General features: G+C 35.0%; 1 protein-coding gene across 7 annotated transcripts in view; it reads right to left on the reverse strand.

Annotated features, from left to right (window-relative positions):
- DOCK7 (dedicator of cytokinesis 7) overlaps positions 1 to 15,000 on the reverse strand; it is a 149,871-nt gene that overhangs the window by 16,330 nt on the left and 118,541 nt on the right. For all 7 annotated transcript variants that reach the window (XM_081146123.1, XM_081146129.1, XM_081146127.1 and 4 more), the window contains 9 exons: positions 13,567 to 13,663; positions 10,801 to 10,897; positions 10,355 to 10,489; positions 9,342 to 9,494; positions 7,607 to 7,765; positions 6,835 to 6,935; positions 5,468 to 5,660; positions 4,053 to 4,196; positions 1,404 to 1,535 (listed from right to left, as the gene is read on the reverse strand). In XM_081146123.1, the coding sequence (XP_081002249.1) occupies positions 1,404 to 1,535; positions 4,053 to 4,196; positions 5,468 to 5,660; positions 6,835 to 6,935; positions 7,607 to 7,765; positions 9,342 to 9,494; positions 10,355 to 10,489; positions 10,801 to 10,897; positions 13,567 to 13,663 (1,211 nt within the window). The remainder of the gene's footprint in view (positions 1 to 1,403; positions 1,536 to 4,052; positions 4,197 to 5,467; positions 5,661 to 6,834; positions 6,936 to 7,606; positions 7,766 to 9,341; positions 9,495 to 10,354; positions 10,490 to 10,800; positions 10,898 to 13,566; positions 13,664 to 15,000) is intronic.

The raw sequence follows: 15,000 nt of genomic DNA on the forward strand, positions 1-15,000 counted from the left end.
TTTTAAACCCCATATTCGTTCACTTTTAAGACCTCTGATACCTTTACAAATTGCTTGTTCAAAATCTAAGAGCTAAAATTTCACCTTTTAAAAACTTTAAAAGGGAAAGTACCCATGTTGGGGAAAGAAAGCCTACTACTTGTTCCATTTGAGTGTCTAAATTAGATGTCTAACTAAACTTAGCTGTATGCACTTCACTGAACTACCCGGGGTAAATTTTAATAGAAATTTCAATTTTTCTCAAACGCCTTTGGTAAAAATGGATAGAATTTTCTTGGAATCTACTAGCTCTAGATGTTCCAGACTTGACCTGTATAATTTGCAGTTTACAGTTCTAGAAGCTGAGATGAGTGAGGTTCCTTTGACAGTATATGTATAACTGATTATAAAAAAAGACCCACCTGTTATGTTCATGAATCCTAGTAAATCTTTTGCAATTTCAGTATTTTAATAGATGATAATAAAATTCTGGCGTAACAGTATAGCAGCCCTATTTTAAGACTGTTAACATTTTTAGATTATATCAATTCAACTAGAACAGCTTAGTCCATGGCAAGAAAGAGGAAGTCAGGCTGACAGAGAATAAAGAATAGCACTGAACACAGAAGCGGACATTCCACATCCCACTTCCTTCTTAGAGGGCGGCGGGAGCAGAGGCCAGCAGGGGCAGCGCAGGAAAGGGAGTGGAGTGGAGGCGGCTCAACGGGCACTGCAGGGTATTTAAACGGAGCCAAGGGTTTAGTTTCAGGGGCGTCAACTGCTAATAGTCTGATTCATTTTTAAACCAAGTTTATTTGGAATCTAAATTTTGTGATAATATGTGGATTCCATAAACTATAAACAAGTACTGAAGTCATACTATTATAACTGAATAAACATAAGACAACCATTTTATCCATTACTTTCATATTAGAAATATATCAAAGAATGACTGAATGGAAACATCTAGGAAAAACAGTTAAGTCCAGTGAAATCACAAAATATTAGGGGCTTGTTAAACTTTCCTATCATTTAATAAAGTATTAACTTAAATATAATAACATTTTTGGCAGCAAAGGAATAGAAATCAACTTAAAAATCAGATTCATAATTATAACGCACTGTGAAACAGAAAAGAACTCACAATTTAAAAAAAAACTGGCAACTAGTAATAATTCAAAAAAAGTGAAGAAGAAAGCAAGCTATGTGGGAAGCTTATGATGATCTTACTCTACTTGAGGTAAATTCATTTTTTTGTTAATGAGCCTTGCTTTGGTCCTGAACCATCATTTTGACACTGTTCATTTGTAACCTGATTAAAATGGACATTCCATGGGATCTAGTTTGACATCAGTACAATGCACCACTAATGCTTTTAGACAGTTTTCTCCATTTATACTGAAGCTAGAAATTGCAATCATTACCTGATGAACAATTTTGCCGAATGCTTCTTGAAGTTTACCATGAATTGTGGACAGTTTCTTTGCATCCCGATTAGCTTCATGAATAGGAATAAGTACTTTGTAAACTTCGTTAACTGCTTCATACATACCAGCCTGTAAGAATAACATTATAAGATACTGCTTTCTTTTAATATTTCTGCTAAAACAATACCTGCTTTTCCAATAGACATAAAAACAAACAGTACTAATTTTTAATTTTACCAAAGCTTAATAGAAGAATTTTGCACAATGTGTTGTCTCCCCTAGACAGATATACATGTATGTATGTGTGTGTGCATTTAACATACATATGCATATTAATATTTATTTTTCTAAGTTTATCTTTATTGTTGAAAGTATTACGGATGTCTCCCCCAAATGATCCCCTTCACCCTGCATCTGCCCCCCCCCACTGCATATTTATATTTCTATATAATTTGAATTGGACATTCTGCTTCTATGTACCCAGTAATTACTTCACTAAGGTAAATGTGTGTGTGTGTGTGTGTGTACTTATATATGCACATAAACTTTTGCAGAAACCCAATTATTACATTGGTCACATATACACAGCTATCAGATAACCTGTGGCCTCCAACAAAACTAAAATTATTTAACTTTTCCAAAATATTAAATTGGCACAGGAAATCTTATTGGAAGTCTCCTATGGAAAAGTAACTGATTTATAACAAGACACGAGAAGGTCCTGAGTCATCAGATTTTATTCCTCTAGTAGCTAGTTGGCCAGCGGTTGGCCAAGGGTTGCTCTGGTTATACTCAGAATGAATGATGAAATAAACATATGGTTTTATATTTTCTAGTTAGTTCACAGGAGTATGTTTAAGCAATCATGTAACTGTAACAGTGAACTATATTTTGTGTAACTAAAATGCCTCAGTAATTATTTAAGATTAAATAGATTGATTGAAAAAGAATGGAATTCATAATTACATGCTGTTTATTGCAAAAGAAATTCTGTAATATAGGCCACTGTACCACAATCTAAATTCACTACTGAGAATTATTAAAATTACAAACATACATACACATTAACACAGAGTGTATACTTATTAAAATATTCCATTAATAGCAAAAGGCCTTTTTCCCCTGCTAGTTCAGATCAATTATACTGAAACTCAAGGAGCAGAGATCCACGGAAACCAGGACAATCAAGATTCTCAAAGACAAAAAATTTCAAAGTGGACCAACACCTAACATTCTTAGAGTCTAAGAATCATTATACTTATTTATTTTGAATTATTATTATTTTTTAATCCTCACCCAAGGACATGCTTAGAGAGAGGACGGGAGAGGGAGCGAGAGAAACATTGATGTGTTGCCTTCTGTACGTGCCAACAGGGGATCAAACCTGCAACCCAGGTATGTAACCTGACCAGGAATCGAACCGGGAACCTTTCGGTGCACAGGACAATGCTCCAATCAACTGTGCCACTTCTGCCTGGCTAAGAATCACCACATTTAAGTGAGCTGGTTCTAAATGCCAATGATGATGAAGAGGAGGATAATGACAAACACACTATTACTTACCTGGAGCCACATTACATATATTAACTCCTTTAATCTTAACAACATTCCTATGAAGTAGGCACTATTATTAGATGCAATTAATGGGTAAGAAAAGTAAGGCACCAATAGGTTGAGTAGTGCCTGAAGTGATTTAATGACTAAGGTGGCAGAGCTAGGATTTGAATTCTGGCTGTATGTCTTCTAAATCAATACCCTTAACCAATATATTGCAAGGTAGGGTTAGGGCCAAGAGAAGAAATATCATTTTTCTATAGTAGTACAATGGGGAAGGAGGACAGCATTGCATATTACCTCGAGCTACCGTCTCATGCTAACATGAATTGAACCTCACTGTCTCCTAAACCTTGGTGCTGGGACAGAAAAGCCACAGAAAGTAGGTGACCCTATCACCATGGTTCAAGAAAGGGACTCAGCTAGCTATCTCTCTCTTCTCTGATAAACATCCATCTTGGATCCACATGACTACTTCAATTTTTCACATATGGATGGGGAGAGGATTGGGGTTAAAGCATGGTACAGTAGGTCAGACAGGGATCTAGGATGTAGTTCATGAAATTCCCTGATAAGTATACCCCAGGCCCCGAATACCTACCTAACAGGGCAACCAATGGGATGAGAGACCATAACTTTCCCGAGTACCAGGGCAATGCCCAACACACTCAAAATAAGATTCTCCCTTTCATCCAATAAACAAGCTCTGTATCTAGAGCCATGCCAGTCCACCCAAACAGGAACTTAAATTAAATCATGTAGATTTTATTTTGCTCTGTTCTGTTTTTCATAAAATTTTAAGGTTTTAGAAAATGTTTGGTGGTAAAAGTTTTGTAAACAAAAAAATCTGTTGTAGATTAAGAGTTGGTCCATAAACAAGCAAATGAAAAACACTAGAAGCGACAGATTATTAAGATGCAAAGGAGTAAGCAATGATGAACCTATGAAGAAAATCTGTTCCTAGATAGTTCTTAAGGTACTTAGAGAAAACTATTGTAAAGGAAAAGCAGGGTCACAAGCAGAGAAATATACACATCACTAACAATTCAGAGGTGCGTAACTGGGGAAAGAGAATGAACAAGAATCATCTACCATCGAGAAAGATGCAGCTGCTTGTTCCAGCAATCCCACAAGTCCTGACTCAGTAAAGTACTTTCCAGAGCAGATACCTTCTTCATCTGGAGATACCACATCATCTGAGACTGCAGACTCTTCTAAAACATTAGATGAAATATTCTAGGAAGAAAAAAAATTGAAAAGGTTAGTGAAATGGATTAATTTCTTAGCATAAAAGATGTATATGAAGAAGTAATTTAAGATGAAATACAGTTACCAGCTTAGATTAAAAAAAGGGTAGTCAATGCACAGATAAAAGACAAATCTCCAAAACTTTTTGTAATTTTGAAGATGACAATAAAATGAACCACCATTGCTAGAAAACTTTTCCATCAATAAAAAGTTGAGAAAGAAAATTTTAAAAATCATGGGCTAAGGAAAATAGTGATACGACATAGGACATCTAAGGAGACTTAAATAGTTTTTAATTTAATTGATCTTGTCAAAACTTCCTATGAGGGAAATTAAGGTACAAAAACTGGTCTCTGACTTGCCCAACGTAATACACTGAGTTAGTGAAAAAACTCAGGTATAATAAAAGTCCTTTACCCCATAAGATTAGGATCAGCCATTAGTTTTAAAAAAGAAATGATACATATATAACTTAAGTATTTTATTTTAACCTGAACATTTACAGTAGAAATACACTCATCTGTCAATTTTTTCAAGACTCACTCATAACTGACTCTTTGTAAGAAAAGAATTCAACTAGTGAGCCAGAGGTACGTAACCCTACTAGAGAGTAAACTACCACCTCTGAGTCATGGCATTGGCATATTTTACAGAGGGAATGGAGAATGCTGGTTTATCTGGTGTATTAAGTAAAAGCCAAGTAACAGTTTCTACTGAATTCTGATTCTCAGTTTTTGTTTTTTTTTAAGTATGTCTTTATTGATTTCAGAGAGAGGAAGGGAGAGGGAGAGAGAGAGAAATAGAAACATCAATGATGAGAGAGTCATTGATCAGCTGCTTCCTGCACCGCCCCCCCCAGGGGATCGAGCCTACAAGCCAGGCATGTGCCATGACCAGGAATCAAACTGTGACCTCCTGGTTCATAGGTCGATACTCAACCTCTGAGCCACACCAACCAGGCTGATTCTCAGTATTTTGAGTGTATCCCATAGATCCGTAAAGTCCATAGCAGTCTAGGCAAAGAGAATAAACCTACGCAGCCCTGATAATGCAAAGGTAAGAACATGTGGAGAGATTTAACAAGAAGTACTGTTTAAAAACATTAACAACAATGACAGTGAAATGTCAATCCATCTTATGAAGCATACTTCTCATCTTTATGCTTTCCTTACAAGATGAATTAATCTAAACACCAGCAAGAAAAGTTAAAACCCAAAACAGACATACCTTGATTTAATGTAAATCTGGCAGATTCCTACCTGAAATGTCACACACCCCACAGGAAGATATTTGCGGTCCTCCAGCATACTCAAGTATTCAGCAACCAGTGCTGCTGAGTGGACCAGGCACTGTGCAGCCTCAGCGTGATTGCTGCGCTCTGAGTGTTTGCCAGCCATGTTCTGCAACCAGGTCAGTCGCAGGTCCGGAGAGGTCTGGTAGCCCTTGGCAATTCTAATGAGAACAGAAATTATTCCCAATTAGCATTTGCTTCCCAAGTGGAAAGGGAGTTTATTTATTTTATTTTATTTTTAAAATATATCTTTATTGATTTCAGAGAGAGGAAAGAAGAGGGAGAGAGAGACAGAAACATCAATGATGAGAGAGTCACTGATCAGCTGCCTCCTGCAAACCCCCGAATGGGGATCGAGCCTGCAACCCAGGCATGTGCCCTGACTGGGAATCGAACCCCGATTGCCCTGGAACCTAGGTCGACGCTCAACCGCTGAGCCACACCTGGCCGGGCGGAAAGGGAGTTTAGACTGCTTGTTCAGTGTTTACATACTAAAGTTTCTGTTACCTAACACAACCTACGAAGACACGTTTTTGAGTGGTATGGAAATGTCCTTGTGTACGCTTAGAGAAAATAGTTGTGGGCCCACAGAATGGGTAATATTTTTGGGGGATAGGGCACTAAATCAAGACATGCCATAGTAAGATCTGGCCATTAAAGAAAACGACTGGTAAAGGAAAAACTAGGAGAATTTATGTGTTCTCATTATGGAAACATAAAGTTTTACTCAAGGAAAAAAAGATTTAGAAAAGATAGTTTCATTGCATCATCTACATTTTAAAGAAAGTATCTGTCTTATTCGTGCCTTTAAAGAATTCCAAAACTGTGAAAAGAGAGGGTAATGTGGCAAAGAAAAAGCCTCAGGTTTTACTTACATTTTTCAACATATAATATAGGAATCACAAAATTCTCAAAATCTGCCCCTAGAAATATTATTCTGTAGGCATAACCATATTCAAAGTCAGGAAAATTAATGTTATAATAAACATTAATACACTGTATTATCTTCCTAAAGGACTGATTTTTTTACATTTAAAATATGGGTCTTGGGCCTTCCTAGGAAGTCTAGGGTCCAGGACTCCAAGGTGTTAAATGTGTTAACGATTATTTTTTATAACCCTCTTGTTTTTGATAATTAATAAATACACTGAACAATTACACATAGTACTTAAAAAAAAGAAGTGATACAAGGGATTTGAAAAAGTGCATTTTGACTTTTCAATCTACCATTAGAAAATGACTTAAAATTTTGTGTTTATTTTTTTATCCAATATTTCCTGTGTCTTACCAATTTAAGCCCATATACAAGGTATAACTGAATCAAACAAATGCTACCTGTACATTAGGTCGATCAACATTTCAGGATCCTCCTGGTGTTCCTTCATTTTAACAGTATCAGAAAGGATCATATGGAGATTGAAAACTAAATCTTGGACCTGCAGTAAAGAATTATATGAAAAACATTCTTCAATTGCCATTCATTCACAATTACTAAATTAGTATGGAAGATATTTCAGATGAGTATCTGAAGGTTTCAAAACAAAGGACTGATATTGATATAGTTAAGGGTGGGAATGCTGGGGTATAGTGGGTTAAGGGTACTAAACTTTATACAAATGCCTCAGCAGACTTTTTTTTTTTTTCAGTTCTCTCACCTGGAAACAAACAGAACTGTAAATAGAAATAACATAGAGGGATAGAGTAGATACAAAAAAGAACACAAAAGAAAATTCTCTATGTTTCTGATTTCTCCAAAAGGTAGTTTGTAGAAACTTTAGTTTTTAAGGCAAATTACTATTTCAATAAAATAAGTGGAAATAAATTTTAAAAATTAATTAATTTTAAAAAAATAAAAATAAGTGGAGATGATGTTTCATCATAAAACCTTTTGTTTGTTTACACTGCCTAAGTCTACTGTTCTTTTTGTTACAAATACATAGAGTTAAACACTTTTTACTAACCAATCTGAGAAGGAAGAGTAGCTTATTGAAAAAAAAATCATCATGAGTTCCTCCCGTAAAAAACAAAGTTTGATTTAACAATTTGGAAAAGTGCCTATTTTCACAATCCTGTTTCAATTAGTGATCTAGAAAGTAGCATTTCTAACCTGATCAGGAAATGTTGTTTCTCTCAATTCCAGATCTTCTTCAGCATATGTCAATATAGTCTTCAGAGAACGTCTTAAGAATTCTTCATTAAAATTTTGAGATGTACCCACCAAGGAAGACAGTGACATAGTTACCTGCATTTTAACCCTGGCAAAGTTCTATAAGAAAGAAACAGAATAATGTAATTAATAAGGCATATTTGTTTGTTTAACTCAATGCTCTAAAAATAAAGAATATCCCTTCCTTTTAAATGTTTGCGTAACATTTATAAAAACACTGTATGTACAAACACAAATGCACATATCCATGGTACAAAAGAGACATACAATGTATGATCACACTGCAATAAAACTAACATCAAAACTTTAAAACAAGCCCTGGCTGGGAAGCTCAGTTGGTTAGAGTGTTGTCCCAATACACCTAGGTTTCGGGTTCGATCCCCGGTAAGGGCACATATGAGAACCAACCAATGAATGCATAAATAAGTGGAACAACAAATTGATGTTTCTCTTTCTCCTTCCCCCCCTCTCTAAAATCACTATATATATTTAAAAAGACATTTTTAAAAACCCTTTAAAATAAAAAGAACTATCAACTCTTTGGGTTAAAAAGGAAATGTAAACTGAAATTACAAAGTAACTACAAAATAAGAATATTAAAAATACTACATATCAGAACCGGTAAGATACCAAAAGCAGTGCTCAAAGGAAAATTCTACAATTTAGTTCTTAAGTACTTACGTGAGTAAATATAAGTGAATTAAACATTTGACTCAAGAAAACTAAAACAAAAAAAACAACACATGAATATATTATCAAATAAAAACTTAAATGGAATTCCTCAAAGCCTGGCATATAATCATAAAATATCAAGCCAAGCCCAGCCGGCGTGGCTCAGAGGTTGAGCATCGACCTATGATCCGGGAGATCGATGTTTGATTCCCGGTCAGGGCACATGCCCGGGTTGTGGGCTCAGTCCCCAGTAGAGGGCATACAGGAGGCAGCTGATCAATGACTCTCATCACTGATGTTTCTATCTCTCTCTCTCCCTCTCCCTTCCTCTCTCTGAAATCAATAGATATATTTTAAAAATAAAGAAATAAAATTATTCAATTCCTGGTCAGGGCATGTGCCTGGGTTGCAGGCTCGATCCCCAGTAGGGGGTGTGCAAGAGGCAGCTGATCAATGACACTTTCTCATCATTGACGTTTCTTTTATTTTTAATTAAAAAAAAAAAAGGAATGCTTCACAAATTTGCACGTTATCCTTGCACAGGGCGATGCTAATCGTCTCTGTATCGTTCCAATTTTAGCATATATGCTGCCAAAGCGAGCACTCGTCATTGATGTTTCTATCTTTCTCTCCCTCTCCCTTCCTTTCTCTGAAATCAGTAAAAACATACTTTAAAAAAATATCAAGCCAAGATATTTAAATCTTTAATTTTCTTTATTAATTTAATTTTACTTAACGATAATAATTAAAATTTGTAATAGCTCAACATACATGTATATTCTAAGTCTACTACTATATGTGTTATTTTTAATACAGGAAGCAAAATTACAGATTTGAATTTTTATAAGATATCCAGAGAATGAGAAATATCAAGATAGTCTATGATTAGGCTCAAAATATACAAAATAATTCCATGCTTCCCTCAAAATCCACTTAATAAATAGCTGCAGGAGTTATATTTCATTATGAATCCAGATATAAAATCCAGAGACAAAATACTTACATTCCCTATTTCAAAATTCTGTCTCATCAGTAGGTAAAGGGAGGCACTAGCATGTGACCGTATTGTACTGATGCTACTGCTACAGTGTCGGAGAAGCCGGAGGCATAAATCAGCACACTGCTCTGTCTCTTCCTCAAACAGGAGTTCAGGGAACTGTAAAAAAAAAATACCAACACTGAATTTATGCAGCCTGAACTAGAGATATGTTAGCATAGCCAAGAATTAAAAGAATGGTTAAGGGACAATATTTGCTAATGCTTAATAATGTGGACGAGAGCCAGACAGACTGGGTTTGAATACCAACTATGCTACTTATTGGCTAGGCTAGTAGCAGTGTGACCTTGGACACGTTTTCTCATCCATAAAATGAGACTAATAATATTAATATTATCTACATGGGGCTGTATGGCTATCTTATATTAGATAATGTGCATAAACTCTTCGTATTTTTATTATCACAAAATAGTAATATGAGTTATTTCCACTGGTTAAGTTTCATCAATAGCTCTATATTCCATCTTATAAGATGACGAAGATGAAGTAAGCTACCTTTAAGATTTAAGAATATACATATTTCTGGGAGAAAACCAAGGTAGGAAATAAGTATTTGAAGTAGTTGAACAAATAAATGTATTTCCTTTTTCGTTCACCATAGGATAAGTTAATTTCAATGGACTGAACTACTTATACACTACTTATAACTTGATAAATCAAGTTAATAAGGAACTGACAGAACAAGAAGAACAGAAAACAAGAAAAGACCCAAATGTAAAATCAGCTATTAATTTCAGGCCCTTCTCCACATCAAAACTCCAATTTTTTAAGCCAGAAACTGGTTAAAGGTGATCCAAATAAGAATTCTAAAAGGCAAGCAGTAGAAGAGAGACAAAAAAGAATCAAGGGTCTTGGGTTTTTATGAAAACTCTATAAATATATTAACCACTGAACATGTCAAATGATCTTAGACAATGTTAATAAAATCTGACAAGACTGCCAGTACAAAACTAACCTACCTTTGAAACCAGGGCCCTCTGTGTAGCGAAACAGTGCTGTAGATAAACTGCACTTTGGTTACAGGCCATACTATGTAGTAGCACTTTCAGCACCCCACCAAGGATGCTCTCTTTGGATTCTGTTACAGAAACTGTCTGCAAGATAGATAAATAAAATAAAGATGTACTTGCAATTTGGTTAGGAAGACAGAATATGTATAAACAAACAGGTATTTAAAAGATCTGGGAGGACTTCAAAAAAAAAAAAAAAGGAGTTTACCAGGATTTGGGTAAGAGAAGAAAAGGGGAAAACAGAATGGGCAGGATTTAAATGGGGGGTGGGGAAGAAAGGCATAACTTTTAGGAACTACTGATATTTAAATGTAACTTATGACTCCATAAATACTTTTCCCCCAACCTCAATTTACCAAATCTATACTTTGAATTCCTCTTCTTTGTGTTCTTACCTGGACAACAATCTCTAGTGTATCCAAAATGATTAAGTTTGCTTCAGTAGCCAAATTTCCATCAATCAGTGCTTCATGTTCAATCTCTGCTCTTGACCTTATGCAAAATAGTATAAAAAATTATATTTATCTTAAAGAAAAACCAATAGATCCACAATTCAAAAAATACTTAAAAGATTCACAGAAACTTGAAACCATTTTTCAATATTTGCGTTAATGAGAAATTATAAGAGAATAAGGGAAAAGACAATATTTTACATATTAATGTTTTGTTTTATCCTACATTTTGTCAACCACGCTCATACATATTTTCTCACCCTATTACAGTCCTACAGTGCCACTAAAAGCAGAAATACTTAGCTTCCAGAGATACAGCAAACACAGAAAACAATCTTTTATTCTGAATGGCATAGACACTAGGTGGTGCTATGTGGGCTTGCATTTAGAGCTGCTTCATGTAGCAACATTCAAAATGTTCAAGGATAAAAGTACTCTTCCCCCCTAGTTTCACAATTTCCCAAAATTTTAAAATTTTGATGCATTAAACAATTTAACTCTTCAATGAGACTCTGGATGGAATCATTCATTAGAAACAAAATACCTTGATGCCAATCAAGTCATTTACTTGAATATCCTATATTTACAAAAGTATTATTTAATAAAAATAAAAAAATTAAGAAAAACTACAGATGATTTATGAGTAAAGTTGACATGTATTTTAGTTGCAATGCATGTATAGAAACTATATATTACATCTAAATAGACAAAACCACACAAATCAAAGTGGAAGTGCAAGGACATATTAAATGCTAAATCTCTGAAGTTCTTAGATGTTTGAGTCTCTGAATCTTTATTACTACCACTAAAGAGAACAGTTCATGACTTTACATTTTACAAATTAAACGAGAAAATAAGCATAGTTAGAATTAAATTGAAAAAGAAAATAATACATTGTTCAAACTTAAAATCCAGCAAGATTTATGTGGAGAAACATGATAATAGTAAGATGGTTTAAACAAAAAGAATCAGGAAAACACTAAAAAAAAGGCTTCCTTAGAACACAACAAGATAAGCAGAAAGAACACATTATACAAATGCAGAAATAAAGCAACATACAGATAGTATAGTATCTGAGTGCTTTGTGATTTCCACAACACATGTGGAAAAATAATCAAAGAAATGGACTTGGGCAGACAAAGAAGAGAGGAAAGTGAACACTCAAAGCTTAAAAATGTTAGCACATTTATATTATACTCAGTATCTGCTATGGTCTAACTGTCTGTGTCCCTGCTTAGTCCTCATGTTGAAAATCTAATGCCCAAGGTAATGGTATCAGGAGGTGAGGAAAGAACATGAGGGCAGAGGCCTTGTGAATAGGATCAGTGCTTTTATAAGAGGCCCAAGGAGTTTGTTTGCTCTTCCACCATATATAAGGACAGAGAGAGAGAGGTCCATAACCTGGAAGAGGGCCTTCAGACACCAAATCTGCGGTGCCATGATCTTGAACTTCCCAGCTCCCAAAACTGTGAGAAATAAATTTCTGTTGTTTATAAGTGACCCAGCATGTGGCATTTTGTTAGAGCAGCCTAAAGAGAGTAAGACAAGTTTTGATAATTCTAAACTCTCATCTATATGGTACTGAGTCTGCTGTCTTGTTTCTCTCTCTCTCTCTCTCTTTTTTTTTTTTAATATATCTTTATTGATTTCAGAAAGAGGAAAGGAGACAGAAACATCAATGATGAGAGAGTCACTGATCAAGCCTGCAACCCAGGCATGTGCCCTGACCAGAAATCGAACCCCGATCAGCTGGATCCTAGGTCGACGCTCAACCGCTGCGCCACGCCCGGCCGGGCTGCTGTTATGTTTCTCTATTGGCTTGCATAGGGCCTTGTTTCCTGTTTTATGATTTCACTGTCTGTGAACTAATATTTCTGGAAGTTTATTTGTAAGAATCCTCTAACACTTGGGCTGCAGATGGTTTCAGACGGAGTGACCAATCATCTTGGTTTGTTTTAGGATAGGACTGAGGGGTTCCCTGGGATATGAAACATTTAGTGATAAAATTAAGAGTACTAGGCAAACCTGAATGAACTGGCAACCATATTCTAAAGTTTTTCTGACCAGTCAAGCTACTTGAGGGCTAACTTGTAATTACAAATTGTCAAGAGAAAATATTTAGCCCCTTGATTTACTGCCAAGTTTCAAACAAAGCAATTTTACTGCAGTTGCCTAGGCAGTGAGGAGAGTTTATTTCTAGTTTTCTTTACACTGAAAAGTGCAGTCCTTTAGGCTCCTGGACTCATGGTAGTGCCTTTTCAGTTGTTTTGTGCATTAGGATCAGTCAGTGTACCTAGCTTGCCTCTATGCTAGAATCAGAAGACCCAAAGTGTTTTGACGACTTTAATTATATTTTAAGCTCCAAGAGGACAAAGATTAGTTTTCTAGTTTTTTGTAATCTCTGAAATATTCAGTTCAGTGTGACATCCAAAATATATTCTAAAATAGTTTCAGAATGCAATTTTCCAAGATGGTGTTGCTGGGGAAAATGGTACATTTAAAATATGTAACATTTTGCTTTGCTTTAACCACATTAAAAATTCTTCCCCCAAATCTTTTTAATTCTTCAATTTAAAAATTAAATACAACTTTTTCTTCTAAGATTTGAATCCCTAACATATATATAAAAAACACTAAAATTAATAATTTTCCTCTTGCATTTGAAATTCAACAAGCCTATCAGTAACATCAAGTAGAAGGTTATATTACTTGTCAAGCTTCTCAGTGTTTTGACGCCAGTGAGTCATATCCTTTCTCCACCTCAGATTTTCTTGACTTCCAAAGGCACTTCCAGATGGGCTTCTCTCTGCCAAATAAATTTCAAAACCATTTTAAAAATGTTACTTCAATTGGACCACATATATGTATATCTGCAAACATTTAAGAAACACCGCACAATGTTACTAATTTTATACACAGCTATTTTATCAATATAAGTGGAAAAACCTGACAACAGTGCTTTTTATTAAAAGTTTTCACAACAGTTACAGAAGAAATATATTTGCTACATATATTACAAAACAACAAGACCCTTTTAAATAAGCAAATTTCCCAATACTGATCTTCTCAAAATCTTAACCATGGCTTTTATGGCCCTACATGATATAACCTTACTTCCCACCACTCTTCTTCTTGCTTACACCACCACAGTTATTGTGTGCGGATGTGTATTCTGTACATATAGTTTCATGATATATGCTCCTGATTTAGGACCTGTGCAAGAGAGTTGTTCCTTTTACCAGATTGCTCTTCCCACCTTTTCACTGGCCAATCATCAACAACACAGAAACTCTTAAACACTCCTTTTCCTCTTAATTTTCTTTATTTCTCTCCATAGCATTTATAAACACAAGATCATAAACCACTAGAACAGAGATTATGTCGACTTTTCCACCACTTGATGCCTGGAGTTGACATTTCTGGTACATTTTGAGAGCTCAGTAAGTTTTTGTTTGATAAATAAAAAAAATAAGGAGAATTCCTAAAGTAATTACTTCTTTTGGACAAAGGAAGGCAGAACAAGAGAAAAACAGGGGCTTTCTCTCAAGAGGTTTCTAGGATGGAGGGTGGATTGAATAGTATAGACTCTTTTAAGGGGCAGTAGCAATAGACTTGATTCATACAAACCTAGCAGAAGTGGAGAAGGCATTGGGAATTGTGCAGAAATATAAAAATATTCAAACAATAGAATGTTATGATTTTAGGCTTTCAATGAGAAAACTAATGCTCCTTTTTGAAAAACATAAGACCTTAAATTAGTTGGAAAGATGAAAAGAAAAATGAAAGTAAACATTTAGAGTTCAAATACAAATTTAAAAAAATTCTGAGAAACAAATGTAATTTGTTATACAACAAAGGACATGTCTGGATATTCCTTCTGCTCTCTCTCCCTTCGCTTCTCTTTCTTTTCTTACCTCTTTTTGATTTGGAATCTCTATCTTTAAGAAATTTTGTAAAAGAAAGCAAAAATTATATGCCTGTATTAAGATAGTTCACTGAATAAATACTTGGTTTATTTATATTTTTATCATAAACTTTTTTCCCCATGAAACTGTTTCATCTCCTTAGTTAAGAATGTCTATCATTAAGTGACCTAGCTTAAATGTCCAAATGCAAGTAAGAATCACAAAGGCCCAATTTTTC

Source organism: Miniopterus schreibersii (assembly GCF_964146895.1).
Source record: "Miniopterus schreibersii genome assembly, chromosome: 8".
Lineage (NCBI taxonomy): Eukaryota > Metazoa > Chordata > Mammalia > Chiroptera > Miniopteridae > Miniopterus > Miniopterus schreibersii.